Raw genomic sequence first — 27,899 nt, 5'->3', positions numbered from 1 at the left:
TTTGCCAGAATACAGGTATCTCGTCCGTGGAGCTGGGGTCAGCCTGTCCCTAAGGAAGAACGTATCTGGGCAATTCTTTTTGTCTGTCTCAGAATAAATTCTTCGCAGATGAGTTCCTTCCTTCTCTAGCTGGTGAAGCGCTCCTTGACATCTGATACTTCGTGATTTGCACTCCAGGGATGCAGAGCACACTGTGAGAGCTGTGGCTTAGCACTAAGGAATTTCTTTTTTTTTTTTTTTTTTTCCCCAATTAAGCTACTGAGCAGATTCACAGTGGATGTCTCTGTTACGGGACAGTGTGGGATTGTGGTGCATCTGCTATGGCAGCGCTGAGAGAGCAGGAGCCCGGGACTCCCTGCTGTACTACAGAGCTGCTTCCCTGAGTGTAGCCTCCTGTTTGCAGCCCCAGGTTTTCCATCCCAGTCCCTTCACAACCTCTCATCCCTCCCACTCCAGGTACAGAGCAGACCAAGCAGATTGTCTTTGCTCCCAGCACAGAGCCAGCCTTCGTCACCGTCCCCCAGAACAGCTTTGGGGAGCCCTTCGTACTCAACCCCAACACCTGGTCTCTGGTTGTTGAAGCAGAGGGCGTGCTGCTGGTAAGGACCAGCCCCCATGCTCCATCCACCACAGGGAGCTTCAGCAGCTCCCCAGGGGCAAGTGTCCCAAACATAACCAACTCTCCCATCTCTCCTCCTAGGACTATCTAGTTTTGCTACCCAGCTCGTACTATGAAGCTCCAATACTGCAGCTAAAGGTCACGGAGCCATGTACCTACCAGCCAGCCCCAGAACAAGCCACCCAGAAGTAAGGATCTCCACGTCTTTGTGCTGTGTGGGACCTACTCAGCTCCTTTTGACCTGGGATTAAGAAATATATGCAGTCCACACTCTGTGAGGGTCTGGATGCAATAAAACTACATAGTTTTTTGCCATGGTTGGTAAAGCCTGCTGAACCTGCACTGTCCCAGAAAGCCAACACATAGATCTCCTCATCCATGGCACAGTCAGTCTGTGTTCTTATGGACACTGGAGGGCCAGCTCACCCAGTAAGACCACAGCCCTCTCCTCTGCTAGGCTGGGTTCCCAGTGCCAGTTTGTATGTTAGTCAACAGCCCTGGAAAATGGCTACAGTCATTTAGGTCTTGCTGGACTATTTAAAATAAATGGGCAGAGTCTGGTAGTACTTAGATCTTCTCAGTGCATCTTCTTGCTTTGCCCAGGACCTCTCCATCTTGGCAAGAAGACTGGTTGAGCTCTGGACACCAGTTGTCCACTCCACTATAGCAATGGTCCCCAGGATAAAGCCCCTTGCAAGGGGAGAAGCTTTTTGTTGTTACTGCCCCCACTGGTCCTATCTCTTGCTCCACACTAACCAGAGATGCTCCTTGGGGCAGTGGAGCCCTCACATTAGACCAAAGCCTTTTACAGATCTTGCGGGGATCAGGCTGCGTGGATGCTCTTGGCTCTTACAATCATGATATAACAACTGTACTTTGCAATTTTTTTCTTAATGTTTTTAGCTGCCTTTTATATAAGTACCTGTCTGTGGACGGCTTCCCTGCTGCGTCAGGGGTGGATGCGGTGTGCAGGCTGGACAACCGGTTACCCAGAGTGTGTCCCACCGAGCAGCTCACCCCCTTTCATCCCAGGATGGCGACGTGCAGCGGCAGTGATGTGAGTGGCACTTCTGTTTCATCCCTCACATGGGCACTGCAGCACTCATCTCTCTGCTCCCACCGTCTGGTGCTTTACACGTACCCGGGCAGATTCCTTGAAGGATTTTGCATCTGTGTTCACCCACCGTTTCCCCATCAGTCTTGAAGCTGTGTGCTTGCATGCCCTGTTGTTCAAGGCACACAAAAGCAATGTGTCTTACACACAAGGCTTGCAAGGACATGGTAAGGGTTGTCCCGTTGTCCCCTCAGCTGCAGAGGAGGCTGGTTTGTAACACAGGCATCCTGTACACTCTCACTAATGGGAGTCACTCAGTCATCTCTCTATCCTCCAGGTGGAAGTCCAGCTGTCCCTACCTGTTTCCCAGCCTGGGAAATACGTGCTGGTGGTGGAGTACGCCAACACCAACGCTTTGCAGACGGTGGGCATTGCTGTGAGCTCGCCACACTTAGCCATGCAGCAGGGCACTTTCATCTTCTACCCGTGTGTCTACAGGTATGGTCAGCTCCGAGATGGAGAAAGGGTTCAGTCCTCTGGCATGGCAAGGACAGGCTGCCCTGCCAGTTAAGCTTTTTCTGCTTTATCCCATGAACAAAGCAATGCCTCGGTGTTGTACATCTAAGCTGTATACGTCCAAACTCATTCTAGCTGGACACAGATTTTAGTGACTGACCATCCCTGGGAAATATCTGCCGGTGCCAATGTAGTCCTCTAATGCCTCTGCTAGGAGATAGCCTGTTGTTTTTGTTTAAAGCTGGATGCCTTGATTTAGGGAATGGCCTACAGGCAGGTTTGTTGGAGCTGTTGGTGCAGGTCAAATCCTGTCCCTTACTGTAGAAGTGTCTGACTTCAGACTGCAACCTTTGCAATAGGAAACAAGTGTCTGGGGTGTTCTTGGGAAACTTCACCCTTACGACTTGCCAGAAAAGGTATCAATTTTCAGGGACTTTGTATAAATACCTTCAGGACATACAGCTGGCAAGACAAGAAATGGGTCATGACCCTGCTCAAGGCTGACTTCAAAATTGGTGTTTCTCTTACAGTTTCCTTTGTCGAGGGATTGCTGTAGATTCCCAGAGCCGCATGGCAACCTTTGAACTTACCTCAGAGGCCACCATTCGGTTCACCTCTGATCTGGCTGACTTCTTCCTGGTAAGGCTCCCTGCGAGGGCAGCTCTGTTGACAGGTTGCAAGGAGGAGAGGCAGGAGTGGTACCTGGCCTTTAGAAGAGTTTTCTAGTCCTGTTTGAACTGGATACTAGACCTTAGTCTATATCATGAGCCATCCAAAGTGGAGAATGTGGGCAGTGGTGTGTTTTGAAGTAGATCATGGGACTGGGATTGGGAAGAAGTTGGGGAGAAGAAGCTGCTCTTTGCAGAGGGAGCTCTGCAGGAGTGTGACAGTGCTTGAATTCTTGAAGGTATTCACAGTTGCTTAGCCAAGGATAGGAGAATCCCATAAGTATATGGACCTCCTGAATGCCTTAGGGCTTGCGATGAGGAAGAAGGAGCAGTAAACAGACCGTGACCTGGCGGGCACTAAGTGAAATGTCTGATCAGGAGGTGCTTAGTGTGGTCAGCTTCATCACTGGTGGGCACAAAAACTGCTGTAGGCTCCCAGTGGCAGACTGTCATGTAACCGGGCGTCTTTCTCTTTCACGTGTGGCAGCACAAAGTGTACCTCGTACCCGCTGCACAGTTCACCATGGAGTTCATCGAGCCGAAAGTGCATTGCATCAGTGTCCATGGCACGTTCTCATCCAACAGGTAAGAGTCTCAGGTCCCTCGGGGCTTTAGCATGAATGTGTCTGTTTCCAAAAGCAATTGCTCCACCCACTTCCCTCAGGTTTGGAGCCTTTTCAGTTCTTGATGCAGTAGAAACAAATCTCTGGCTGAGGTGAAGCGCCTTGCCCGTGTCCACCGAGCAGGCAGCAATGGAGTAAGGACTGGAAGCCAGGCTGCTGGTCCTTTATCTGAACACCACAGTGCCTCCTGTGACAGACACTCAAATATTATCCCGAATAGGCCTTCCTGTGCTTGCTGACATTACAGCAAGAGACACTCACTGTATCCAAATTTTTGACACTGCTTTGAATAAATGTTTGCACAGAAATTAGCCTGTGCACGGTTCCTGTTCTTGCTGAGCCTGTGTCCTAGAGCCCCAGAGGTCCTGGGAGAAAGCTGTCCCTCAGCAGGCACACTTTGGGATCTGCTAGGTGTTACAGGGCGCGTTCCTCCTGCCAGGACCCCGTAGCATCTCTCTTTCCTTGTCAGAGATTTTTACGTCCTGTTTTTCTCCTTGTTTTGCAGCAGCTCCTGTGTTCCCTCAAGGTTCCTGAAGCTTTCTCAGTCGATCATTTTGGAGGGGGGCCAGGCTCTGCCCATTGCCCCTGACATCCCCCTGGCTCAGGCTGTTCATGTGGCCCCAGCTGGGGTCCCGCTGGAGCCTGCGCCTCGGCCTCCCACGACGGTGGACCCCACCGCAGAGCTCCTCCTCCTGCAACCACCGCAGGTAAGTGGCACGGGTGTGGGTTGGGCTGGTTTGCTGGTGCTGTGACACCGCACACCTGGGGCGGGGAGAAGTTCTTCTTCTCTATTGAGTTGCTTTAGCAATTAGCATTTTCAGAGTTTAATCTGGACTTTCAACCTGTCCCTGAACCTGTAATTCCCGTGGACTCTCCTGCCTTTGCTCCATCCAACCCTACTTGGTTCTTTGGGCTCCCAGGAAAAGCTTTGCAGGCGGCATCATTAGAGGGAACAGTGTGGAGACACGGGGTGTTGATTCACCAGGAGTTTCAAGACCTGAGAGTTGTGCAATAAGAGCACAAATTTGGGCAATAATAAAAACAATATCCCAGCTGTGAGTGCAAGCATCAGATGTGGATTTTTTGTCTCTTTGTTCTCCTGTTTTGGGCCAGGCTGCTGTTGTGTTTAACAGCCGGATCCAGACCCTGGGACGCTATGCTTTCATCTTACACTACTACCAGCCCAACCATCCCACCTTCCCCGTGGAAGTGTTAATCAACGGTGGGCGCATCTGGCAGGGTGAGAGGAGCAGGGACTTGGGAGGAAGCTGCTGGTAGGCAGAAACCCTGGGAAGCTTTTCATGTCAGAGGACAACTGTGGGTTCTCTGATGGTCGCAAAGATGAAGTGAGACTGACTCATCTCTTCCAGACTGGGAGGGTGTGATGGGGACTGCAAGGGAAATGTGGGACCAATATGTTTGTTGTCTTTTCAGGTCAGACCAATGCTAATTTCTGTCCCCATGGCTATGGGTGCCGGAGCCTGGTAGTTTCCGAGGACCAGATTATCCTGGATGTTACTGATAATGATCTGACTGTGGTTGTTCGAGTGCCAGAGGGCAAACAGCTGTGGCTGGTGAGCCTTTCTCTGGGAAGCTCTCAGGGCATGCTGGACCAGGCTCCAGCAGGGCTGAAGTTTGTCCTTTGGGATTTTTGTCACTGAGTGACCACAGGAATGTTTCCCACCATCACTCAGTTTCTGAACTACTCTAGAAAGTTGCAGTCTCCAACCTTAGTGGTATAGAATTGAGGGCAGAAATCTCACACAGGATCTGTATATGACAGTTATTTTTCACTGTGTAGTTTCGATACCAATAAGGCAGAATTTGAAGCTGTTGCTTGGCATACATAGCTTGTGGCAATCCAGAATAAGCCTTATTCCTGCCCCAGCAATATTTTGCACCTGCATAATATTGTTTGTTCAGTCAGGTCTCATCATGGGAGCAGGTAGCCCTTGTTATCCTCAGGCAACAGGCCTAGATTGATCTTCTTCGTCTTGATTGATTTGGATAATTTGCTGACATACAAAATTGGAATCCAAGTGCCTTCATGTCTAGGAGTTTGAGATGGCAGTGACTGCCTCCCTCTATGCTGAAGCACAGTCGGTGCTGCCCCTTTGGAGTATTCTGCCTTTTTTAACTCCACTGAATTTGGACCACTTCTCATGTGGAGCATTAGATTAGATGGATCCTGATGGTCAGGTCCCAATATAGATGTGTCCCCTGGTCTTTCTAGTACTTGGGCACTTTGCATATGTTCTGTCCCAGCAAGTGATGAGCTGATGAGAAATTAAAGGTACATTTGGAGTTGTGAGCGAGCTCATTTTGGACGGTATCTGTCTGGTTCAGCTAAGGAGCCTGGCTCACCCATCTTGTCCTTGCTTTGCCAGGATTACATCCTTGTGGTGCCTGAGGACAGCTACAGCTCTCAGTACCTGCAGGAGGAACCCCTGGACAAGTCCTATGATTTCATCAGCAGCTGTGGCATCAACAGCTTCTACATCAAGTGAGACCCTTGGCTTTGAGTGGCTGCTCTGCTGTCCAGAGGCTGCACGCTCCTCAGGGAGCAAAAACCCATTCCCTTTGTGTTTGGCAGAGGTGGGATCTGGTTAAAGCTTTCCTTATCTAATGACCAAACCTGTGGCTATTTGGGGGAATCTCAGTGTCACGAGGCTGTCCCTCCCACTCATTCAGTACCTGTTGCATCGGGATTTTGGGGTGATGGGGGAGACTTTGGGGGTGTGCAGCCCAGTGACTCCTGCCTTCCCCCTGCAGCCCCAGCACCTCGTCGAGGTTCTGCCGTGACTCTGCCATCTCGCTCTCCCTCTTCTACAACAACGGGGCGCAGCCCTGCCAGTGCCACGAGGCAGGAGCACGGGGCAGCCAGTGCGAGCCCTTCGGCGGGCAGTGTCCCTGCAAGTCCAATGTCATCGGGCGAGAGTGCTCCCGCTGTGCCACCGGCTACTGGGGCTTCCCCAACTGCAGGCGTGAGTTGTCCCATCTCCAGCCCTCCTTTCCCAGCACTCGCTGCTTTTGCCTCTTACAGAGCTGAGGCCGATTGGGGAAAATGGGCTGCATTTTCCAGCTGTGCAATGGCTCCACTTGCATGAAAAGAGCCCAGCTGCCCGCAGAGCAGTTGAGTTCTGCATCCATTGCCCCGTGCTGTCCTTGGGCTGCCTGGCTCTTGCTCCCCCGCAAACACAGCCCCTTTTCTGCCCCTTCCAGCCTGCGACTGTGGGACACGTCTCTGCGACGAAGTGACGGGGCAGTGCATCTGCCCTCCGCATACCCTGAAGCCGGAGTGTGTCGTCTGCGAGCCCCAGACCTTCGGCTGCCACCCCCTCATCGGCTGTGAGGACTGCAATTGCTCTCGGCCCGGCGTGCAGGAGCTGACGGAGCCTGGCTGCGACGTGGACAGCGGGCAGTGCAGGTGAGGGAGCCCTGTCCCAGCACAGGGCACGTCTGACAGCAACCCCAGTCCCCACGGGGGGTGGTGGGACTCATCGGCACGTTGCAGGGGGGGAAACGTGCAGGATGAGAAAATCCTCATCAGCACTGTATCCCTGCCAGGGCGGGTGAAGCTCCGAAAGCCCAGCTGCTCCCCGCACAGCAGCACAAGGCAGAGGTTTCTAATGCTGCAGCTCTTGCATCCCATCCAGGTGCAAGCCCAATATCGTAGGGCGACAGTGTGACCTCTGTGCCTCTGGCTTCTACCACTACCCCAACTGCCGGCGGTGTGACTGCCACCAGGCTGGCACCGAAGCAAGCGTGTGCGACCCGGTCACGGGGCAATGTCACTGCAAGGTCAGTCCGGCGATGCCCTCGCGTGGTGTGTTTCTGCTCAGCCCAACTCTCTTGCTCTGGCAATACAACTGGTTCAGCCTTGGCGGGGCGGGGGGGGGGCTGTGGGTCTCTGGTGTGCCAGGAGGAGCCAGGCTTGAGGAGGAGAGCAGCCAGCCCACCCCATGTGGTGGTGGGTTCAGAGCACCCTGAAAGACTCCTTCTCCCCATCTTTCCTGGCCATGAAGGCCTACTTTGGGGCTGTCACTGAGGAGGCAGGCAGTCTGAATCCTGCCCTGTATCAGAGCCCATTGCAGGTAAAGCTGTCAGCCCTGCTGACTCTTCCTGCTTCTGTGTGACAGCAGAGTAATATAAACTGCTGCCGAGCTACCTGCTCCAGCCCCTTTGCAGGGCTCACAAGTGCTTTCTCCAGGTGAATTTTATGTTTGATGTGCAAGCAAACCTGTTCGGGGACTGCTCAATCATCTTGCAGCATCATATCACTGTGCTTTGACTACTCGTAGGGCCCCCTCTGTCCTCCACTAAGGTCTAGTGACAAGCTGCTGACGCTGTTGAGCTTTGCTTGTCTTCCAGGAAAATGTGGAGGGCCCGAGGTGTGACCAGTGCCGCCTGGGGACATTTTCTCTGGATGCCAGCAACCCCAAGGGCTGCACCAAGTGTTTCTGCTTTGGCGCTACCGATCGCTGCCGCAGTGCTGAGAAGCACCGAGCTGAGGTGAGAGGGGCCGGGGGCCGCCAGAGCCTGCAGCTCAGTTGTGGTCCCATCTGCCCTGCTGCCCTCGGGTCTCTGTCCTGCATTAATCCTACCCCTTTGGAAGATGCACTGTGAGGAGAGTTATCTTTGTCTTTCTGTGCCTATCCTCCACTTTCAGGCCCTTTTCCTAGTCTCTGGCATCTCAGAGGGTGGGAAGGCATGGCGTGGGGGGGTCGGTGCCAGGTGGGAGGCAGGGATGGTGCTCAGCTTTCCAGTGGCTTCATCAGAATGCACGTGAGGTTGTGAGCCTGTTACCATCCTTTCTGCTGCTCTGGGACTTGCTCTTCTGAAGCATCAGCGCCAGATACATTCTGTAGCTCCACCAGAAGATCTACAGTTGCTCTTCCCCCACAGTTTGTCGACATGAACGGGTGGCTCTTGCTGAGCAGCGATCGCCAGGAGGTGCCGACAGCTCTGAGCCTGCAGGAGCAGCTCCTCCGCGCTGATCTCAAGAACCTCCCAGATGCCTACCAGGAGCTCTACTGGGTCGCACCCAGCTCCTACCTTGGGGACCAGGTAAGAGCACAGCGGCAGCTGGACCAGCCATCGTGCCCATCCCTGACCCCACGGACGTGTGTGCCACCAGCATGCCCACTGACATGCAGGCATTGCTCACGTTCTGGTTGAACCTGAACCGCTCTGACTCATCTCAGTGGTGTGGACTTGCAGCAACATTTATGCAATTTATCTCTCCCTTAGGTTTCTTCCTATGGTGGGCACCTGCTCTACGAGCTGCACTCCAACCCGCGGAGGGGTGACGTGTTCATTCCCATGGAGTCCCGCCCGGACGTGATCCTGAAGGTGCCACCCGAGAAATTCCCTGGTGCGCCCCCTGCTAATGCATGAGCAGGATGAGGTGGCGGCTGACACCTTCCTTGCTTTTCCCAGGGAAATCAGATGAGCATCATGTTTCTGGAAGGCACCTACCCATCCCCAGGGGAGGTACATGAAGGCCAGCTGCAGCTGGTGGAGGTGAGTTTGCACACACAAGTGTGTACTGAGTTAAGTGCTCAGATGCTACTGAAAGGACAAGTCTAGCATGTAGACAGAAGGGACAATTGCTTTGATTTCAGTATTTTGGGTGCTGCCTATTTCAGCAGAACCGACTGTGAAAATCCAGGGTCTCTTTTACCTGTGCAAAGGGGAGACATCCCAGCAGCAGGGAAGTGAAGGCTGGGCTGGATGTTCAGATGCCTGTGCTTCCTGCCAGTAACGTCAGGTCTGTTCCCACTAGGGTAACTTCAGGCACACAGAGACTCACAACCCTGTGTCTAGAGAGGAGCTCATGATGGTGCTGGCAAACCTGGAACAGCTGCAGATCCGGGCGCTCTTCTCCCAGCTCTCTTCATCCGTGTCCCTGCGCCGCGTGGTCCTGGAGACGGCAACAGATACAGCTACAGGCATCCGTGCCAGCAACGTGGAGCTGTGCTTTTGCCCAGCTAACTACCAGGGGGACTCCTGCCAGGTAAGGGTGAAAGCAGACGTGCTGCTCCGGGCAGAGGGGGGTCAAGTAGTCGCATTCTGGGTCTCAGCCACCCCTCGTGCTTGGCGGCATTGGCAGCCGCAGGGTTTGGATGTTTGTGCAAAAGAGTGGTGCCAGAGTACCAGCCTCCAAGCTGACCCCTGAAGGCTTCAGGTGAAGTTACACATCGGGTTGTGCTGGAGGAAGGAACGTCTCCCAGGCTGCCCACACCAGCCCGCTCCCAGCTCCCCTCCCACCACAACACAGTGCACCTGGGAGAGGTGTGTTACCTGCATCTGCCCTCTTGGAAGAGGCATGATGGGGAAATCGTTCAGGTGTTGCAGACCAAAATTACATGCATGCAGTACCTGGAATAGGTCGCTCTGTCTGGCCGATTATCTCCTATTGACGAGGAGCAGGAAGGAGCTGCACTGAAAAGTCTTCTTTGTTGCGTTTAATTTCTTCTCCATCACTACAACCCTGTGGGAATTCTGTCATGGAAACTAAATTAATTTCTTTGATTTATCTGAATGTATCAGGCTGTTTTTCAGATTTCTGTCTTTTTCTCTCCTCAGGAATGTGCTCCGGGTTACTACAGGGACACTAAGGGGCTCTTTCTGGGAAAATGCATCCCATGTCACTGCAACGGCCACTCAGATCAGTGTCTGCCAGGCTCTGGGATATGCCTTGTAAGTAAACAGTGAAGCAGCATGATATTTTGGAGTTATAAGGTCTGTAGCATGTAATTAAAAAGCTCTTCACATACTGAGTTGGCAGAACTGCGCCTGAATTGGAGTACTAGCTGCATGTGCCGTTTCAGGAGTGGTCCCGCTCAGGGTCAGCTTAGGGAGCAAGACAGTTCTGGGAGAGAGGAAGGACTGAAGCACTCGGATACCTGGCTGGGAATTCTTTGTGCAACCCACCATTTCTTGCTGTCAGTGCTGAGCCTGCAGCCTGCCTTTTCCTTGCAGAACTGCCAGCACAACACAGAAGGAGACCACTGTGAGCGATGCAAGGATGGCTATGTGGGCAGCCACTCTGCCGAAGAACCCCTGCGGTGTGTTGGGTGTCCGTGCCCTCTCTCAGTTGCCTCCAACAAGTAAGCACCCTTGGATGGGATTCCCTGTTTGGCCTCACTGTTTAACCGCTGGGACCCACGCTGTGTCGCACTGGGGCACTGGCTTGGCTCTGGCAGGTGTCCCAGTGCCAGCCTTGTCCGTGGCCCCAAACCATGTCCACGGCCTCTTACCCAGGGTCCCAGCAGCCCACGCCGAGTGGTCAGCTCCCCTGGCACCACGTCAGGAGTAACTGCATCCTCCTCTTTACCCCTTATCGTTTCAGTTTTGCCATCGGTTGTGTCCACAAGGGCTCCAACACACAGTGCCTCTGCAAGCCTGGCTACGCTGGACCCAACTGTGAGCGGTAAGGGTGATGGCACCCATGTCCCTGGGGTCTCAGACACACTAGTCCCATGCAGCCACTGCTGTGACAGAAGTTGTCTTAGTAAAACTGCAGAGGAAACATCTCTGCCCCCAGTGTGCTCTGTTCTGGCAGCATTTCTTTCAATACTTTTCAGCCTGCAAATGCCCTATTGCTGTCTCCACTGCTGAAATACTGTGTTACCGTGCATGCATTACTTAGCTGTGCTTTGCCTTGACTTGAAGTGTGTAATAAAGGCACCTTTCTGGAGTATTGTAAGGCAAAACACAAAGCATTTTGAGATCCCTGAGGGCTGCAGCCGTTACAAGTGTTGGATGCTCGCACTTACAGTTGTACAACTCAAGGGTGGCGCAGGCGTGAGCTGCGGGGATCCCCTGATGCCCTGGCTGTGTTTTAACTTTCTGTATTTCTTCAGGTGTGCCCCAGGATACTACGGCAATCCTTTGGTGATTGGCAGCTCGTGCCAGCCCTGTGACTGCAGCGGGAACACGGACCCCAACATGCTGTTCAGCAGCTGCGACTCCCTGACGGGCGCCTGCACAGGCTGCATGCATCACACGGCTGGCGCGCGGTGCGAGGTCTGTGCCCCCGGCTACTTTGGGGACGCGGTGGCAGCCAAGAACTGCACACGTGAGTGGGGCAGGGAGTGAGCACTGTTATGGGGGGAGAGGTGGACAGACTGGCTGTGGATGTGTTTAGTGCCTCGGCCAGGCTGCGCGTTGCCCCGGTGAGTCACGCGGTCGCACACGTCGCAGGCATCCTCTAAAGATGATAATAAGAAAAAAAACAAAACAAAACAAAACAAAACAACTCCAAAAACCTGCCCTCCAGCATCACAACTCCATAACCTTCAATCCAGCCCTGAATGCGAGCTGCCAAACCGCACCCAGGCTGGGACGGTCTTGCCCTCAGCAGCTACTGCAGCAGCGGTGCTGGCGCTCCCTCGGGAGCGCGGGTTTGCACAGCCAACTCTCAGTGCTGCTCATCTCCCTCTGAGGAACTGCAGCCAAACTGCACCTCACCGAAGGGGGTCTGCCCTGCGCAGGTGTCATGGGAATAAGTCGTCGGGAGGAGCAAATCCAAGAGGAGAGAGGCTCTGTCTTTGCTCAGACTGTGCTAAATAAGGGGGAAATAGGATTCTCTGTTGGGAATAAGGTTTGTGAGTGCCCGAGCAGGCTCTTCAGTGTATAACTGGGTGTATTCTTCTCTGGCAGAGTGCAACTGTTCGCCTTGCGGGACTGACTCGTGCCATCCCCGAACTGGCCAGTGCTTCTGCAAGACTGGAGTGACAGGCCAGCACTGCGACCGCTGCGAGGTAAGAGCCACCTGCGTACTGGGATGGGGCCTGTCCCTGGCACGGGGATGAGGGGCAGCCCCGGTGTGTCATCCCCAGGCCTGTGAGCAGAGAGGTGCTGGCAGGCAGGTGGTTAAGGCTGGATTTGTGTGATCTCCCTGTACGTGGCAAAAGCCCGTTAAAGATCTGGCAACGTTCAGCTGCAGCATGGGCAGTAATGTGGGTACCCTTTGGGAAATTGCAATCAACCCCCTTTTCCTGTATGCATCCGGCGTGGGCACTGCAGGGCAAGGGCAGGTTTGCGGGGCAGTGCTGCAGTGTGTCTGGGTTCTTCTTGCAGCTCCGCCTCTTTGCCGTGTCGATAGGAGCTTTGTGGGGGTCAAAACACTCCTAGAAAGCACGGCTGGGGTCCCACGTTGCCTCAGCCTGCCCCGGGAGGGAGGCACGCATGCCCTCTTGCTGGACAGGGCACCCGCTCTCCTGCTTTTCCCTAGGAGGGATACTATGGCTTCGAGGGATGCTCCGGCTGCCGGAGGTGTGACTGTGATGTGGGCGCTGTGGGGAGCAGCTGCCACGTGCAGACGGGCCAGTGCAGCTGCCTGCCCGGCGTCAGCGGCTCCCGCTGCCAGCAGTGCGCCCCGGGCTACTGGGGCTTCAGCGAGGGCGGCTGTACAAGTGAGTCCTGGGCCTGGAGGAGTGGGAGGCGGCGTTGGCGGCGCGTGTGCTTGTTGCGCTGTTAAAGGCTGGAAAATAACTGGCCGCTCCCCGAGATCCTGCGCCTGTCGCTGGGTTGCACGGGGAAACCCCCAGCAGTGGCATGTAGATAAGCAGAGATGCTGGAATCGAACCACTCCTGCCCCTCTTTCCGGAGTGGTAACGGCACAAAATGATGCCGTGGGGGCATTGACCTGTTCTTAAACTCGGCAGAGTGCGAGTGCAGAGGGGGCTCCTGCGACCCGCGCACTGGGGAGTGCACTTGCTCCAACGGGCTGACGGGGAAGCAGTGCGACGTCTGCATGCACGAGTACGAGGTCCCCGTGGCAAACGGCCCGGACAGCGTGAGGTGTGAAGGTCTGTATCCTGGGGAAAGAGGCGAGGGAAGCCCCAGGAAAGGGCCCTTGTGCTGAGCGCTCCGTTCCCCTGGCAGTGTGCGACAGCTGTGTCCTGCTTCTGCTGGAGGATCTGCAGAGCGTCGAGATGTCCTTCCCCTCCATCCGCAGCCAGCTGCTCAACCTCAACGCCAGCTCCATCGCCTGGGCTCGCCTCCACGGTCTCAACAGCACTGTGGCGGCTGTTGCTGTACGTGGAAGGTTTAACATCAATTTCTGCCCATGTTTCCTGGCCTGCCGGCCTGATTTCAGCTCTTTTTTTGCAGAACCAGCTGCGTGAGTACCAGAGAGCCATGAACAAGGTCAGGCAAAGGGCTGACGAGCTGGAGGATGAAAATGTGGACCTCACACAGGACCTGAACGCGCTGCAGCACAAAGTAAGACATTTCTCCATCTTTCTTTGCCAGAGCATGAGTCCCCCTTTTTCCTAAAATGAGGGCTTTGAAGGCTGTGAGGAGCCTAGCTCAGGCAGGATGCATCTCCTGCCCAGCCAGCACTAGGCTTGGGGTCTCTTACAAGCTAGATTACCTGCTTCCCTCCCTTGGAGGGCTGTTAAACATCTTGTGATACTGATTGTTGGTTCTTCATTTGCTACTTACTTTTGGGGCAGCTCCAACTTTAACCGGTAAAAACAAATTCAATAAAATGTCATTTATAGAAGAAGCACATGGGGAAGGAATGTATCTGTGCTGTGGCAGGGAGAGCCTGGCACTGTCAGCAAATGAGTTGACTCTTTTTATTGTAATAGTCCTTGGCAGCCTCAGTACAGCAACACCTTTTGCTAGATGCAACCTATATACAGTCTAAAAACCACCACTTATGTCTTCAGAGAACTTCTAAACTGAGCAAGATTTGATTAGATTTGATTTATAAATGACCCGCTCCTAATCTAAGGGAGAGAAAAAAGTCTCTATTTGATGAAGTGTGTCCCCAGGCAGCCGCATGGACAAACTGCCTCTGTGTATACATACAGCTACACACATCTGTGCTCTGAACGGCCAAGCTGCAGCCCTCCATCTCCTCCTGTGTCCTGGTCAGGTCCCAGGTGGGCCTGGCTCCAGGCTCTGGAGCTATTCCTGTGTTTAGAGCGCAGGACAGTGCTGTCCTCTATGGTCTTAGGGTTGTTTCAGGATCCAGAGCCTGTTGCGGTGGAGCTGCGTTTATTACTTGTGCTTCTCTGAAGGTGCTAAATAAGACCATCACTAAATGCATCGTAGGTGAGCAGCACAGGACAGGCTGTTGGAGGAGACCTGGTTCCAGGACCTCAAAAGCTGCACATTCCGAAACCTTCTCTGCCTTTGGGAACATCTTTGCTGCTGACAGATCACCTAAAAATATAATCACATACTTCAGCTAAGTCAGTGGTTTTTGTTGTAGATGACAATGACTCACAGAGAAGCAAACCGGATTGAGCAGCACACGAGAGAGACTTACCAGAGGGGGGAGCAGCTCCTGCTAAATATCCAGAGCATTCAGAAAGGCATTGCAGGTAGGTAAAGAAGGGTCTCTGCTTTGTGGGTTTTTCCTGCTGGGAACGTCACTTCTCCTTTCAAACTGCACTGAGTATCGCATCACGTAGAGCCATGGAGAAAACAAGGGGAAATACAAATGAAATGGAGATCCCTGCAGAATTCTGGCTGTTCAGGTAGAGCGGGCTTATTGTGAGTCCCAGCTGTTTGGCTAAACACAAACTATGGAAGAAGCACATTAAACTTGCACACATGTTATTAAAATGCATAAAACGGGGGAAATCTGCACTACTGCTTCAGGAGAGATTTAGGAAAACAGGGAGTGACTGGATCTAGGAGAGGAGGTAAAGCCACAAAAAGATGCTTGGGATATAACATGCATTACTGTAACAGCCAAGGAGACAGAAATGGGGGACGATACCTCTTCTCAAGCAATTCAGGTGCCTGAATATTGCATAAAAGCTGGCTGCAGTTTGTTGAGGGTGATGGATCTCAGGGGATTCTGAAGGACCTGGGTTGGTCAATGTTTACGGGGGATCTGGATTTCTCTGCAGACTTGGTGCGGCAGATGGCCAGGTTTGGGGCAGCAAACACCAGCACTACCTCCGCTGAGGACTTTCGGCAGAAGATGGCCGAGGTGGAAAGAATGCTGAGGGAGATGAAGGAGCGAAGTCTGGGCAGCCAGGAGGAGCTGGCAAGGCGTGAGCACGAGGAGGCTCGGAAGTGTGAGTCTGGCTCCGTGGCATGGGACAGGGCTGCACAGATCCTGCTGGGTCTAGCTATTCCTCAAAGCCTGGCTTGGAGCCCATGTGAATGCTACATGTCATGGTCATGTTTGGAGAGTGCTGTTAATAAAAGAAGCACCCCGAACGAGTTTTACAGTAGTTTTAGGGCCCCCTGTGACATTCCATTTATGGTTCCTTTTCCCTTAAGGTGAATTTTAGAGTAGATTGTATTAGCTTGGGTAGTTCTGTTGACCAAAAATGACAACCTTTAGAACCAGGGGTTATCATTATTATGTATGCACCACATGTGGATGTGAATAAGTCACCCCATGTTTCTTCATATTTGCTGTCCCAGGAAAAGGGTCCAGAGTAAAAACCAGCAGCCCCCCACCCTCATCAGCTTTGCCATCCTGTGGGCACCTCTTGCAAGAGCAAGGGCTTGGGTTGTGCTCCCACACAAAGCCCCACTGCATAACCAGGCACGCTGGGACTGTGGGGTGCAAGTGCTTTTGATTAACAGGCAGTGGCAAAACACAGATCAGAAGGTGAAAGCTGGAATTACAAACTGGACCTTTCTAGAAATAAGTAATTTTTCACAGTGGGAGTAATCAAGCACTGAAACAGGCCTCAGGTGGGTTTTCTCCACCATCTGAATCCTTTCAGACATGGCTGGGTGTCTTTCTGAAAGAGGTCCCATCCCTCCTACCAGCACTGGGTGTTTGGAAGACAATTTTGGACAGTAGTCTGTGCTATCCAGCCAGGGAGGGAGGGAAGGTGGTCACTTTTGTCCTTGGTGCCTGCCGAGTGAGACCTGAACCAGACTTTCCCACAGCCAAGCACAGAAAGAGCCCTTTAACACAGGAGGATGAATTAGCAACAGTTCTCATCTCCTCCATCCTCAGTGCTGCACCAGGTGAAGAGTGAGCTGCACGCTCGCTGGGAGGCCAACCAGGACCTGGTGAGCAGCGTCCGGGACCGGCTGGCGCAGCACAGCTCCCAGCTGATGGATCTCCGCGACGCCCTCAACGAGGCTGTGAACAAAACCAGGCAGACGGAGGACTTGAACAGCCTGAACCGCAACAACCTGGAGGAGAGCCAGGTAGAGCTTCACCAGGTGGTCCCACACCACCGTGCAGTGAGGGGAGGGGGGGGGGTTACCCCCACCCTGCCAGTGCCTAACCCTGCGTCTGTGTGTCTAGCAAAAGAGCCGTGAGCTCCAAAAGCAGCATGTGCTGGTGCAGGAGACCCTGAGGATGGCCAAGGACTCTCTGGCTCAGGTCTCCGACTTCCTGCAGAAGATGGAGAGGGCAAAGGAGGTGAGTGAGGGAGGTACTTCAGCACAGGCGGAGTGCAAGGGGGTGGCAGCCCCCAGGAGTGACGTGTGTCCTTGCAGGCGTACGAGAAGCTGGCAGCCTTGCTGGATGGGGCAAAGCTGCCCCTGACTGAGCGGGTCAAGAAGTTCTCCCCAGCCAGCAGCAAGATCCCCATCGTGGAGCAGGCGGAGGAGCATGCCCGGCTCCTGGACGAGCTCGCAAGGAACCTGTCCAGGTGAGGCACCAGTCCTGACACTCAGTAGTCAGGCCATCTCTGACCAGAGTTGGGAATGGGAAACTGCAAGGGAGCAGCGGGGTGCCACCTCCAAAGCTTTATCCTGGAGAACATGTTTGGGAGGAGGAACCCAAAGGGGTTTGTCTGTGGGGACATGGGCAACAGCCTAGCCTGAGTGGTCTCCATGGACTTGATGGCTTCGTCTTCCGACACAGCATTATCCAGGGCACAAACCAGGATGGCTTTATCCAGCGGGCAATCGATGCCTCTAATGCCTACGCCAGCATCATTGAAGCTGTGAAAAAAGCCGAGCGAGCAGCCCACGACGCTGACGAGGCAGCCGGCGAGGCTTTGATGGTACGTGCTGTGGGGAGCCCCGTGAAGATGAGCAAAAGCCAAACTCTCTTGACAGTCCTCTGGCTTTTCACACCCACGTGTAGGGCGGTGCTGCCCCTTCCCTCTGAGACTCGAGCACTTTGTTCTGTGCCAGAGAGCAAGTCTCTGCCATGGCTGGGGCCTGACTCCGGGGGTTTGGGTCTCCCCATCACGCCCCAGCAGCACACCCCACTGCAGTTGTCTGAACAAGAATTTTCGTGTGCAGTCAGGACTGGAGGCTGGAATTCCTCTTCAGACTCCCAGGTAGTGTGTGCTTGTTTTGCAGAATGTCATATCAGAAAATCTCGGGGCTATCTCTAAAGAGCTGAAGAGGAACAGCAGCAACCTGGAGGAGGCTGTGAGGAGAGAGCAGAGGAAACTCAACGGGGGTGAGAGAGGCTCCTTGCAGGGTATGATGTCCTTCGGGCTGGACTGAGATCCAACACACAACGTATGCATTTCTTTAATCGCAGCTATTAAAGGCACTCTGCTGGCAGCAAAGGACAAGCTGGCTGACCTCCGTGTGAAGAAGGATCAGCTCCTGAGCCAGCTCCAGTCTGTGCAGGACATGCTGGGCAGAGACCAAGGTTTGTCCTGGGGTAACTAGACTGGATCTGTCTCCTCCCTTTTCACACCTAGGCTGTGACCCAAGGATGTTTTCTCCCTGCTCTTGCCCATCCCAGAGATTTTTCTCCTCTCTTTCCAGAGGACACAAAAGAGATGATCCAGAATGCCAAAGCAGCAGCTGCTGAGGCCAATGAAACAGCTGCAAGAGTGGAAGATACTCTGAGCACTATGAAGAAACAGCTGGATGAGTGGAAAGACGAGTATGGAGGCCTTCGAAATGAAGACCTGAACCAGGCAGTCCAGGATGCCAGGAAGTCTGGTGAGCACAGAGCCTGCTGGGCTGCCAGGGCTGAGTCTGGCATGAGCCAGTGCATGGACAGATGTCCCCAGAGAGCTCTGTGCTTTTGGAAGCTGTGCTTTGCAGCTCCAGGTCAAGAGTAGAGGGAGGTAGCGGCCGATACTGGGTGTTTTAAGTCCTGTCCCTTTATTTTTTTTTTTTCTCTCCCTGCAGTGTCTATATCACCTATACCTTTACTGCAGGAGATTGCATGCACTAGAGCATTTTCACAACCCCCCATCAAGGCTGCTGGATTTAGGGGATCATTCTGTGACTCTGCTCCCAGCTGCCGCTGCTTTCACTTGCATGTCTCAAAACTGCCTGAGCTTCACATCTCCCTTCCTCACTAACCTTCAAAACCCCTGGCTCCTCTCCAACCCCAGTGTCCAGCCTGGAAAGCACCATCCCACTGCTGCTGGGGAAGCTGAGCAACCTGGAGAACAGGAGGAACAAGAACGCCACCGTGTCGGAGAACATTGTGCGGATCCGGCAGCTCATCACGCAGGCGAGGAACGCCGCCAGCAAGGTGGGCTCATGGCAGGGTGAGGACTGTGCTCGGGGCTTGGGGTGAATGAGGGCTGACCTGAGGGCAGCATGCAAATGGAAAGGGTATCTAGAAGAGCTCTGGGACCGCCAGGCAGCGTCCCTTTCTCATGGGAAGATTCCAGAAAATGCTTTTGACTTGGCAATGAGGTGAGAGACAGCAGCAGTGGTTTCAGTGCCGTGGGTTTGGGTTTCTCTCCCTCCAGGTGAAAGTCCCCATGAAATTCAACGGCAGCTCAGGTGTGCAGGTCCGGATGCCCAGCAACCTTCAGGATTTGGCAGCCTATACATCCCTCAAATTCTACATCCAAAACCCTGAGCCCAGGAGCCGGCAGCGACGGCAGGACGGGGCAGAGGAGGGGCGGTTCGTGCTGTACCTGGGCAGCCGGGAGGTGAGACGGGGCTGTGCGGGCAGGAGGGAGGGCAGCAGGAGCCTGTGGTGGTAGCATCAACGGGGAATCACGCCTGGACGCCGGCCCTCTCCCTTCGCCTGCTCCCTGAGTGTCTTTGTGGGGATCACAAACGGGCCCTGGGCGCAGTCGTCGGCCTGGCTGGAGGTGGACGGGGAGAGCAGTGCAGCCCTGGGAGCATCAAGGAGAGCATCGCTTGTCCCGAATGCCAGCGTGCCACCCTGTCTCTCTCTCTGCATTCAGGCTGCTGGAGACTACCTGGGCATCGTGCTCAAGGACCGCAAAGTGCAGTGGGTCTACAAACTAGGTGATGAGGAGCCAGCCTCCATAACCGTGGACGAGGATATTGGAGAGCAGTTTGCCACCATCAGCATCAACAGGTACGTGATGATGGGATGCATCCCAGGGAAGTTCAGTGGGAGACTCTCCCTGCAGCGGATGCAGGTAGTGCTGTGCCCAAGCCTGGACAGGCCCTGAGCTTGCAGAGGTGTGGACTCCAGCATCCAGTCAGCCCTAAATGATCGACGCTGAGATACCTCAGAAAAGCTAGCAGGGAGATGGTGCCTTACCAGGTCATGGAGGGTCTGGGGGTGTCTGCAAGAAAAGAAAGACAAAGCTCATCATGGAGAGTCCATTCAGCAGTGCTGATAACACGAGAGCTGACTCCTTTCAATGCACTGCTGCTGTGGGGCTCCCCAGGGGGAGATGCACCCCTTTTTGGTAGAGCTGTGTGGGGAGGCTCTTTGCTGAGGGAGAGCAGGGTTTGCTCCTCTTTGGGGGTCTCCCCTTGTCTTGACCAGCCATCCATCCCTCCCCTGCTTCAGGATCCTGCAGTATGGGCACATGTCAGTGATCGTGGAGAGGCAGACGGTGCACGAGACCAAGGGGGACAGCGTGGCCAAGGGGGAGCAGGGGCTGCTCAACCTCGACCCGCGCAATGTCGTCTTCTACGTGGGTGGCTATCCCTCCAGCTTCATGGTGAGACAGGCAGCAGGGAGGGAGGCTTGGTTTTTAGGAGGTGTTAGCAATACCTTTGGAGATTCTTGGGGGGGAAAGCCCTTGCTTTCGTGGGGAAACCAGGATCAAACTTGCCTTCTAACTGTCCGGTTTCATTCCCAGCCTCCTCCCACTTTGCGCTATCCCAACTACCGCGGGTGCCTGGAGCTGGACACGCTGAACGAGGAGGTGGTGAGCCTGTACAACTTCCAGCACACTTTCCAGCTGGATACCACCGCCGAGAAGCCCTGTGCAAGGTAAGGACTGCGCCCGGCCAGCTCTGGTCCACGGCACTTACCCTGGCCCTCGGCTGCTCCAGAGCACAGCAACTGGCTTTGGAGTGATGCCTTCTGCCTCTTCTCGTGTGGCTCAGGTCCAAGTCCACCGGGGATCCCTGGTTGACTGATGGCTCCTACTTTGATGGCACCGGTTACGCGGAGATCAAGTTTGAGAGCCAGTTTGGCACGACCAAACGCTTCGAACAGGAGATCCGGGTGGTCTCCTACAACGGCATCCTCTTCTTCCTGGAGAACCAGGCAGGTGCTTGCTCCTCTGGGGAGCCTTTCCCCCTCACAGCTGGTGGGCTGGGACAATCCCAGCCCCACTTGCAGGCATTCCCAGGTCAAGACACCAGAGAGAAGAGGGCTTCAGAGATGGCAGGGCTGCTTTGAGCAGTATTTCTGCGTTGTTATTATTAAAAGCCACAGGAGGGGTGGACCCAGACCTCGAAGCAATCCCTTGTCTGGTGCTGGAGGGACTCCCCTGAGCTTGGAGAACATCCATGTACAGACCCTGTGAGCTGGGGCAAGCAGCGCTGCAAGGAGCATTTCCAGCTTGCAGTGCTATCCCTGTGCCCCAGCCCACGGCTGCCGTTTACAGATAAATCCCCAATAATTGTGACAGCAACACTTTGGGGCACTGGCAGTGGGGCCTGCTCCCACCAGTGCCGACAGGCAGGTTGGGCACAGTGCCGCGACTGCAAGCTGGACACCAGGACGTGGGGCTGAGTGTCCGTCTGTCCTCCCTCCCTCCCCCAGGGTCAGTTCCTGTGTCTGGCCATCCGGGATGGGAAGCTGGTGCTTTACTATGACTTCAGCACCGGCCTGGAGATGGCGAAACCCAGCAGCAACTCCTCCTCCCTCACCATCAGCAGCACCACAAACAAAGCGGTAAGGGGGGACAGCTGCCTGCCCAGCTCGCTTGGGGGGCTCCTCATCCAGAAGGCAGGGGGGCACCCGGACCCTTGTTTTTGCGGGGGGAGAGTTGCAAGAAGTTCTTTGACTAGAGCCATGAACCAGATACCTCGTGCTGCCCTCTGTAATGGAGCTAACTGCCCCAGGCTGGTGGATCATTTTTCTCCTCCGTCTCCAGATCCAGATTTTCCTCCTCAAAATGAATAACAAGAAGCGCATCCTGGTGCGGCTGGAGCGCCTCACCATCTTCATGGTGGAGCAGGAGAACTCCCTGGAGAATGCGGTCTCCTACTACCTGGGTGGTGTGCCCCCAGCTGTGCTTCCCCCCAGGTGGGTCCAGCCTGCGGTGAGGTGGGACAGGTCACATCTTCCCCTCCAGTGTCCCTGGTGGTGGCCCAGGTCCTTTGTCAGCCACATCCAGGGCTGTCGGGGCCCTGGTGAAGCTCTGGGGGAAGATTTCCTCTTCCTGTCCATCAGTGTGAGCTTTGGAGGATGGGGCATCTCCACCTCTGGTAAGGGATGAGGTGCTGGTGGATGTCACCGAGTACCTCCTTTGCTGTGCTGGGTGCTTCAGAGCAGCCTTGTGCCTGAGGCACCTGGAGATACCTGTACCTTTCCTGGGTCCTTCCCAGGCACTCTGTTTGGAGGGCTGCAGGACCAGATCCTGCCTGGGGCTGTTCTTGTAACACTGCTTGTTTATCCTGCAGCTTGAAAGCTCTCTTCCCCACGGGTGGGCCCATCCGGGGCTGCATGAAGGGCTTGAAGGCTCTGGGCAAATACGTCGACCTGAAGCGCATGAGCACCGTCGGTGTGAGCTATGGGTGCACCTCAGACCTCCTGGTAAGCAGAAAGCCCTGGGAGCCTGGCCAGCATGCTAGGGAAAGGGGGGAAGCACAGGACCCACCCCCAGAACAGGCCTGATGTCCCCTCATTCACACAGAAACAAGCAAAAAAAAAAAAAAGGCAAAAAACCCAGGTCCTCAGTGCAGGGGGGTTGTAGCAATGTGCTCCACATGGCTGGTTATAGCACTAGCCAGACCCAGGGAGGACCCGAGCGCCTCAGGCAGCCTCCCAGCCCCCCTGCAACGCCAGAACTGGGCTCTCACCTCGCCTCCATGGTGTCCCTCTCGCAGGTGGCTCGCTCAGTCAGCATCCACGGCCACGGCTACCTGACCCTGGCCCTGAAGGACGTGCCAGGGCTGCGGGACTTCTACAGCGGCTTCAGCTTCCGAACGAGCCAGCGCGAGGGGCTGCTGTACCACCACGCCACCCAGGTGGGCGCCTGCAGTTCCCCCCCGGGCACCCCAGCAGCAGGGCAGAAACGTCTTCTCCTGCTCTGGGGATGGTGCTGCTCCCCGTGGAGAAAGCGGGGGGAGGGAGGATTTTGGTGGGACCAGAGAGCAAATCCACAGTGAGATCTGCACCCTGAGCTCCTGGAGGGTGGTGGGGAAATGGGCCTTTTCTTGGGATTCAGCTGCTGAGCCGTAAAGGGGTGATGCTTTCTGCAGGAGGGGACGTGCCGGGTGTCCCTTCAGAGGGGCCAGCTGGCCTTGAGCCTGCTGGAAACCAAAGTCACCACTGAAAACGTCTATGCGGATGGCAGGACCCACTACGTGGCCTTCTACAGCGATACCCGTGGGTACGTGTCCTGGCGGCGCGTGGGGGACGGGGTGCCAGGGGGCCACGCTCAGCCCGTGCTGCTCATCCCCCCCCCCCCCCCCAGGGTCCGGCTGTACGTGGACGACGAGCTGCAGGACAGCGTGGCAGGGGCTGGGCCCGGCCGGCGCCAGGACGGGCGGCCGCTCTTCCACCTTGGGGGTTCGCCGGAGCCAGGTGCCCTCGGCAACCTCACCGGCTGCATCGGGAACGTCTTTGTCAAGCGGTGAGCGGCTCCGTGCCACTTCCAGAGAGCGGGGCTCAGCCCCTTGCCAGCTGCCCCGGTGACGGGGACCCTCTCCTCCTTGCATGTAGGGTGTCAGAGCCACAGATGGTGGTGGACCTGCAGCAGAACGTGGAGAGCGTCAACGTCACCATGAGCTGCCCCTGGGGTGAGCCGCTGCAGCAGCTCCGAGTCACTCTGAAGAAGGACAGGCGGAAACCCAAGGTGCTAGCTGCTGCTGGATCTCCCCGCACCCTCCTCCCCCTCCTCCTCCTCCTCCTCTGCCCCGTGACACCCACGGGGACGCTCCCCTCACTCATTTCCTTGGTGCACCTTGTGTAGGCGCCGGGCAGGCCCGCCTCGAAGGACCGCCGCCACGATCAGGACGGGCTCTGCCGGCTGCACCCGCAGCCCCGCGCAGCCGGGGGCACCTTCCGCTTCGGTGGCTCCCCGAGCAGTCGCTGGGAGTTCGAGGAGATCCCGGCCTCCTTCGGGCAGGGGTGAGGCTCGCCCCGTGCCCACCCCACCCAAGCTCAGCCCCGGGGACCAGCGCTGGGGAGAGCAGGGTGCTCCCCTCACCCCCTCCTCATCCCTGCAGGTCCCATTTCTCCCTGGAGGTGAAGCTGAACTCCTCCAGCGGGCTGCTCTTCTACGTGGGAGGCGAGCGGGGCGCCTTCATGGCTCTCTTTGTCTCCAACGGGCGCTTCGTTTTCCTGGCGGACGTCGGCGGGCGCCGGCTGCGCATCCGCAGCAGAGACAAGTACCGCGACCGGCAGTGGCACACGGTGAGCAGAGAGTCGGGGCTCGGCGGGACCCCCCCGAGCCACATCGCTCCCCCCTTAGGCCCGGTGCCCCCGCAGGGGTTAGCTCGGTGCAGCCCTGCTGCGGGCATTGCTTCCTAATTGCACACGGGGCACCCGCGGTGCCACGGAAGGGAAGGGGACGGCAAAACCACGGCCAGGGCTGACGGAACCTCCGAGCTGAGGTTTCCCCTCCCTGGGGCTCCTCCCAACCCACTGACCTTTGGTCCTTGCAGGTCTTCTTCAGCAGAGACCGGGGCCGAGCCCAGCTGGTCATCGACGGGCTGCGAGCCCAGGATGCTGCAGTGGCCACCACAGGGCTCTTTGTAGCCCAGACCCCCTTGTATGTAGGGGGGGTGCCGGCTGGAAAACCCAAGGCTCACATACCGGTAAGGGCTTGGCGGTCCCATGGCACTGTCCTACCTCTGCCCGTTCCCAGTCCTGGGACGTCACCCCGTGCCTGCCAGTTTGTGGTCCCGCTGCGCTCACTCCTGGGGCCTCTCTCTGCAGGTTGCATCAGCCTCCAGCTTCGAGGGCTGCCTGAGGAACCCACAGCTGGACGGGAGGCCCCTGGGTCCCCCCTCACGCACCTTTGGGGTGACGCCGTGCTACGAGGGCACACTGGAGAGCGGGGTCTTCTTCGCCGCGGAGGGCGGGTCCATTGCCCTAGGTACCCTACACCAGCCTGGGCTGGCTCCCGTAGCCCTGGGACTGGGAGGGACAGATCTCATGGGAGGTCCCTCGTCCCTCTCCTCGCCCATGGCATTTCTCTTCCAGCCGACGCGGTGGTGACCAAGCAGGACCTGGAGGTGACACTGGAGGTCCGTCCCCGCAGCGCCTCCGGCCTCATCTTCCACATTGGCACGAGGAGAAGCCACCATCTCCTGCTGTACATGGAAGAGACAAAGGTAGTGGGAGGGTGGCTTCCCTTCAGGTTTTCAGATGCAGCGGCCATCTCCTGCCCACCCCGCTCAGCTCACGGGGCTCTGAGGGGTTTGTCTCACCCAACAGGTCACTGCGAGAGCAAACGCTGGGGCTGAGGAGTTCTCCGCATCGGTGCCATACCCATCCCTCTGTGACGGGCGGTGGCACACCATCACGGGTGAGGTGACAGCCAGCACTTGGTTCTGGGGTGCTGCTCCACTCCCGCTGCTCAGCCCACATCTCCTGGGGGGAGCCCAGAGCCCTTCCTTGAGTATTTAAACCCCCGTGTCCCACCTGTATGCACTTAATTTGGGAGATTGTAACTGCCATTAAGTCGTTTCCTAATTAGTCTTTGCCTGATCTTGTTAGTGCTGTCAGGTGTGGTGGGCAGGGTGTTTCCCCAGGTCACGGAGCAGCTGGCAAGGCCAGGGATGTCCCAGGGTGCCAGTCATGCCCTGCTAAAAGCAAAAGCCCAACTTGCTCTGGTGCGGAGTGGGTGCGCAAAAGGCTCGAAGCCCACACCTGGGACTGGGGATTTGCAGGATTCACACCTGCACAGGCAAACCTCAGCCTTAAATGTCGTTGCCATTGAATGAGTGCCAAGGTTTTGCACCAAGCCCTTTCCGGGGATGGGGGTCACAGCTACAGCCCCCCATGTCAGGGCACCTCTATTTTGCGCCCTCATCTTGCTTGACACAGCACAGGGTGAGACCCATTTTCAGCTCCAGGACCTCTCCCCAGCTGTGGCCGGAGCCGGTCTGAGCCGATCCCCTGACGTGTGCTGTCCTACCCTGATGGGAGAGGGCAGCCCTCTTCCCTAGAGCAAGACACGGCGCTTCACGGGCGACTGCTGTGGCCAAAGGACAGATTTTGGGGAGGCTGTCCAGATTCTGGGCATTTCCCAAGAGCCAGGCCAGGTCCACTGACCCTCCCATAGTTTGGCTGGGCTGGGCTGGACTGGGGGGCAAGGGCTGGACGTGCTTTCTGGGTAAGGAAGCAGCATTGACTGTTGTTTTCTTTTGAAGTTACCAAGTGGAAAAACATAATCCAGGTGGATGTGGACACAGAAGGCAACTCCACAGCGGGACCCAGCCAGCCTCCTGCCCCCAGCACAAAAGCGACCGTCTACGTGGGGGGGCTGCCAGGTGAGCTGGGAAAGACGCGCTCCAGAACGAAAAACCCCAGAGCCAAGAGAGACACAACTCCTGGTGCAAGTACGAGGTACTTAATCCCTGTTACTAGCCAGATTAATGCTATTTTTTTCCTTGTTCCTTCTGCAGAGACAGACAAGGCCGGCACAGTGTCACCATTACCTCCCCTCCCTCATTATGTGGGCTGTATAAGGAACCTGGTGATTAACCGGAGCCGCGTGGACCTGCCCCGAGCCGGGACTGTCAGGGGCTCTGTTGGCCTCAAGGGTTGCCCCGTGCTGTAAGTAAGTGCACCTCCCTGTACAGCCTGACCGACAGCAAGCTGCACTGCTCCCCTGGCCCCAGACATCGCCTACTCCATAGCATTAACCGTGGTCAAACGTACGTGATCTCCAAGCGACTGCAGGCGCAAAGTCTGGGGCCAAAACCAGAGGGGGGGGGGGGGGGCCACGAATCCGAAGGGGGAGGAAGGTGGGGAGAAGGGGGGGCCACTTCGGGGACATCTTTCACAAATGCAACCGAAACGTTGGAGCAGGGTGTGGAGACGGGTCCGAGTCCTTCCCCGACAAAAAAGCGATCTGCCCCAGGGCTCGTGCTGCCCCAGGGCTCGCGGGAAGAGCGATTGTCCTCGGCAGAGCGTGGGCTGAAGCACACAGCAGCCGTGCATCTTGTCCTAAATCCTGTTCCCTTTACCCCACGCTTGCAACGCACGGATAGATTTAGTTCACGGAACACTCGAGGCTATTAATAAGTCACAGACTGTCTTCTGCTAAAGGCTGGAGGCAGTTTCTGGTTTGGAATAAATGCAATTAGGACAAACTGGATTAATTCTGTCACTTTGTGTTTTTCTAAGCAAGGACGCATTTAACCTCCCCCCCAGGGGCAGTCTCAGTTCACCTGCCACCGCTACGCAAAAAGCTCTGCAAGGGGGAACTTGGACAAAATTCTGTTCACAGAATTAGCATCTTCTGATCAGATTAATTTATAAAAAAAAAAAAAGAACAAAATAGGCTGGAAGAACTGCTGAGGGAAAGCAGAAGCCACAACTACCAGTCTGACTCTCTGCGGCTGCATTAGACACACTGACAAAAATCCTGTTGCATCAAGAACGAAACTTGCTTGAAAGGGGAGTGATAAAGGAAGGTGACCTGGGGCCTGGCTGGGGGCAGAGGCGGCCCCGGGCCCTCACCCCCCCAGCCGTGGCCCTCTCCTGCTCAGCCTCACGCCTGCCTGCTGCAGTGCAGTCTTCACTTGAAAAAAACCTTTTTTCTCCCAAGACACACCTGGTTCACTTGTGCACTTACACGTCATATCTATATTTGTGTGTGTGTATATATATCTAGCCACTTGGGGACAAAATCTTGCTTCTGAAATGGACTTATAACTTATATCATTATATTGTGGGTTTTTTTTTTATGAGGGGTAAATATTGTAAAATGGGTTTTTAACATGTCCCTATCTTAAACAAATGTAATTATGACCTGTTTTTAAGTTGTAGTATTAAAGATGGTCTTTGTAAATCACTGGTACATACTTTGGAGTCGAATAAAGTTTTGTTACTCTCTTTCACTTTCCTCGTGAAGAGCAAGTATCCGAGGCTGATGTAGACCTGCATGAGGAACAAGCCCCGCCTGGGGACGTGGCGC

The 27,899-nt window shown here is 55.5% G+C and overlaps 1 protein-coding gene across 2 annotated transcripts in view; it reads left to right on the top strand.

Annotated features, from left to right (window-relative positions):
• Window positions 1-27,822, top strand: part of LAMA5 (laminin subunit alpha 5) — a 104,031-nt gene extending 76,209 nt beyond the window's left edge. For both annotated transcript variants that reach the window (XM_042801065.1, XM_042801064.1), the window contains exons 24-80: window positions 457-599; window positions 701-807; window positions 1,523-1,676; window positions 2,011-2,171; window positions 2,720-2,828; window positions 3,345-3,442; window positions 3,986-4,187; window positions 4,594-4,720; window positions 4,915-5,054; window positions 5,868-5,983; window positions 6,253-6,464; window positions 6,703-6,907; window positions 7,137-7,281; window positions 7,852-7,992; window positions 8,386-8,547; window positions 8,731-8,832; window positions 8,920-9,003; window positions 9,266-9,496; window positions 10,069-10,182; window positions 10,465-10,592; window positions 10,835-10,915; window positions 11,349-11,563; window positions 12,148-12,248; window positions 12,722-12,902; window positions 13,155-13,298; window positions 13,375-13,526; window positions 13,603-13,713; window positions 14,714-14,825; window positions 15,360-15,530; window positions 16,433-16,629; window positions 16,730-16,846; window positions 16,924-17,078; window positions 17,294-17,435; window positions 17,740-17,842; window positions 17,927-18,040; window positions 18,160-18,339; window positions 18,741-18,883; window positions 19,107-19,292; window positions 19,554-19,690; window positions 20,135-20,288; window positions 20,430-20,563; window positions 20,680-20,842; window positions 21,344-21,475; window positions 21,678-21,829; window positions 22,207-22,339; window positions 22,633-22,773; window positions 23,008-23,138; window positions 23,223-23,381; window positions 23,471-23,603; window positions 23,721-23,878; window positions 23,977-24,163; window positions 24,415-24,567; window positions 24,689-24,848; window positions 24,956-25,086; window positions 25,190-25,280; window positions 26,128-26,247; window positions 26,383-27,822. In XM_042801065.1, coding sequence (XP_042656999.1) covers window positions 457-599; window positions 701-807; window positions 1,523-1,676; window positions 2,011-2,171; window positions 2,720-2,828; window positions 3,345-3,442; window positions 3,986-4,187; window positions 4,594-4,720; window positions 4,915-5,054; window positions 5,868-5,983; window positions 6,253-6,464; window positions 6,703-6,907; window positions 7,137-7,281; window positions 7,852-7,992; window positions 8,386-8,547; window positions 8,731-8,832; window positions 8,920-9,003; window positions 9,266-9,496; window positions 10,069-10,182; window positions 10,465-10,592; window positions 10,835-10,915; window positions 11,349-11,563; window positions 12,148-12,248; window positions 12,722-12,902; window positions 13,155-13,298; window positions 13,375-13,526; window positions 13,603-13,713; window positions 14,714-14,825; window positions 15,360-15,530; window positions 16,433-16,629; window positions 16,730-16,846; window positions 16,924-17,078; window positions 17,294-17,435; window positions 17,740-17,842; window positions 17,927-18,040; window positions 18,160-18,339; window positions 18,741-18,883; window positions 19,107-19,292; window positions 19,554-19,690; window positions 20,135-20,288; window positions 20,430-20,563; window positions 20,680-20,842; window positions 21,344-21,475; window positions 21,678-21,829; window positions 22,207-22,339; window positions 22,633-22,773; window positions 23,008-23,138; window positions 23,223-23,381; window positions 23,471-23,603; window positions 23,721-23,878; window positions 23,977-24,163; window positions 24,415-24,567; window positions 24,689-24,848; window positions 24,956-25,086; window positions 25,190-25,280; window positions 26,128-26,247; window positions 26,383-26,537 — 8,210 coding nt within the window. In that variant the 3' untranslated portion in view covers window positions 26,538-27,822. The remainder of the gene's footprint in view (window positions 1-456; window positions 600-700; window positions 808-1,522; window positions 1,677-2,010; window positions 2,172-2,719; window positions 2,829-3,344; window positions 3,443-3,985; window positions 4,188-4,593; window positions 4,721-4,914; window positions 5,055-5,867; window positions 5,984-6,252; window positions 6,465-6,702; window positions 6,908-7,136; window positions 7,282-7,851; window positions 7,993-8,385; window positions 8,548-8,730; window positions 8,833-8,919; window positions 9,004-9,265; window positions 9,497-10,068; window positions 10,183-10,464; window positions 10,593-10,834; window positions 10,916-11,348; window positions 11,564-12,147; window positions 12,249-12,721; window positions 12,903-13,154; window positions 13,299-13,374; window positions 13,527-13,602; window positions 13,714-14,713; window positions 14,826-15,359; window positions 15,531-16,432; window positions 16,630-16,729; window positions 16,847-16,923; window positions 17,079-17,293; window positions 17,436-17,739; window positions 17,843-17,926; window positions 18,041-18,159; window positions 18,340-18,740; window positions 18,884-19,106; window positions 19,293-19,553; window positions 19,691-20,134; window positions 20,289-20,429; window positions 20,564-20,679; window positions 20,843-21,343; window positions 21,476-21,677; window positions 21,830-22,206; window positions 22,340-22,632; window positions 22,774-23,007; window positions 23,139-23,222; window positions 23,382-23,470; window positions 23,604-23,720; window positions 23,879-23,976; window positions 24,164-24,414; window positions 24,568-24,688; window positions 24,849-24,955; window positions 25,087-25,189; window positions 25,281-26,127; window positions 26,248-26,382) is intronic.
• Window positions 27,823-27,899: the final 77 nt, after the last annotated feature.

Source organism: Tyto alba, unplaced genomic scaffold, assembly GCF_018691265.1.
Source record: "Tyto alba isolate M040663 unplaced genomic scaffold, T.alba_DEE_v4.0 Super-Scaffold_33, whole genome shotgun sequence".
Classification (NCBI taxonomy): domain Eukaryota; kingdom Metazoa; phylum Chordata; class Aves; order Strigiformes; family Tytonidae; genus Tyto; species Tyto alba.
This window is presented reverse-complemented; position numbering and strand designations above follow the sequence as displayed.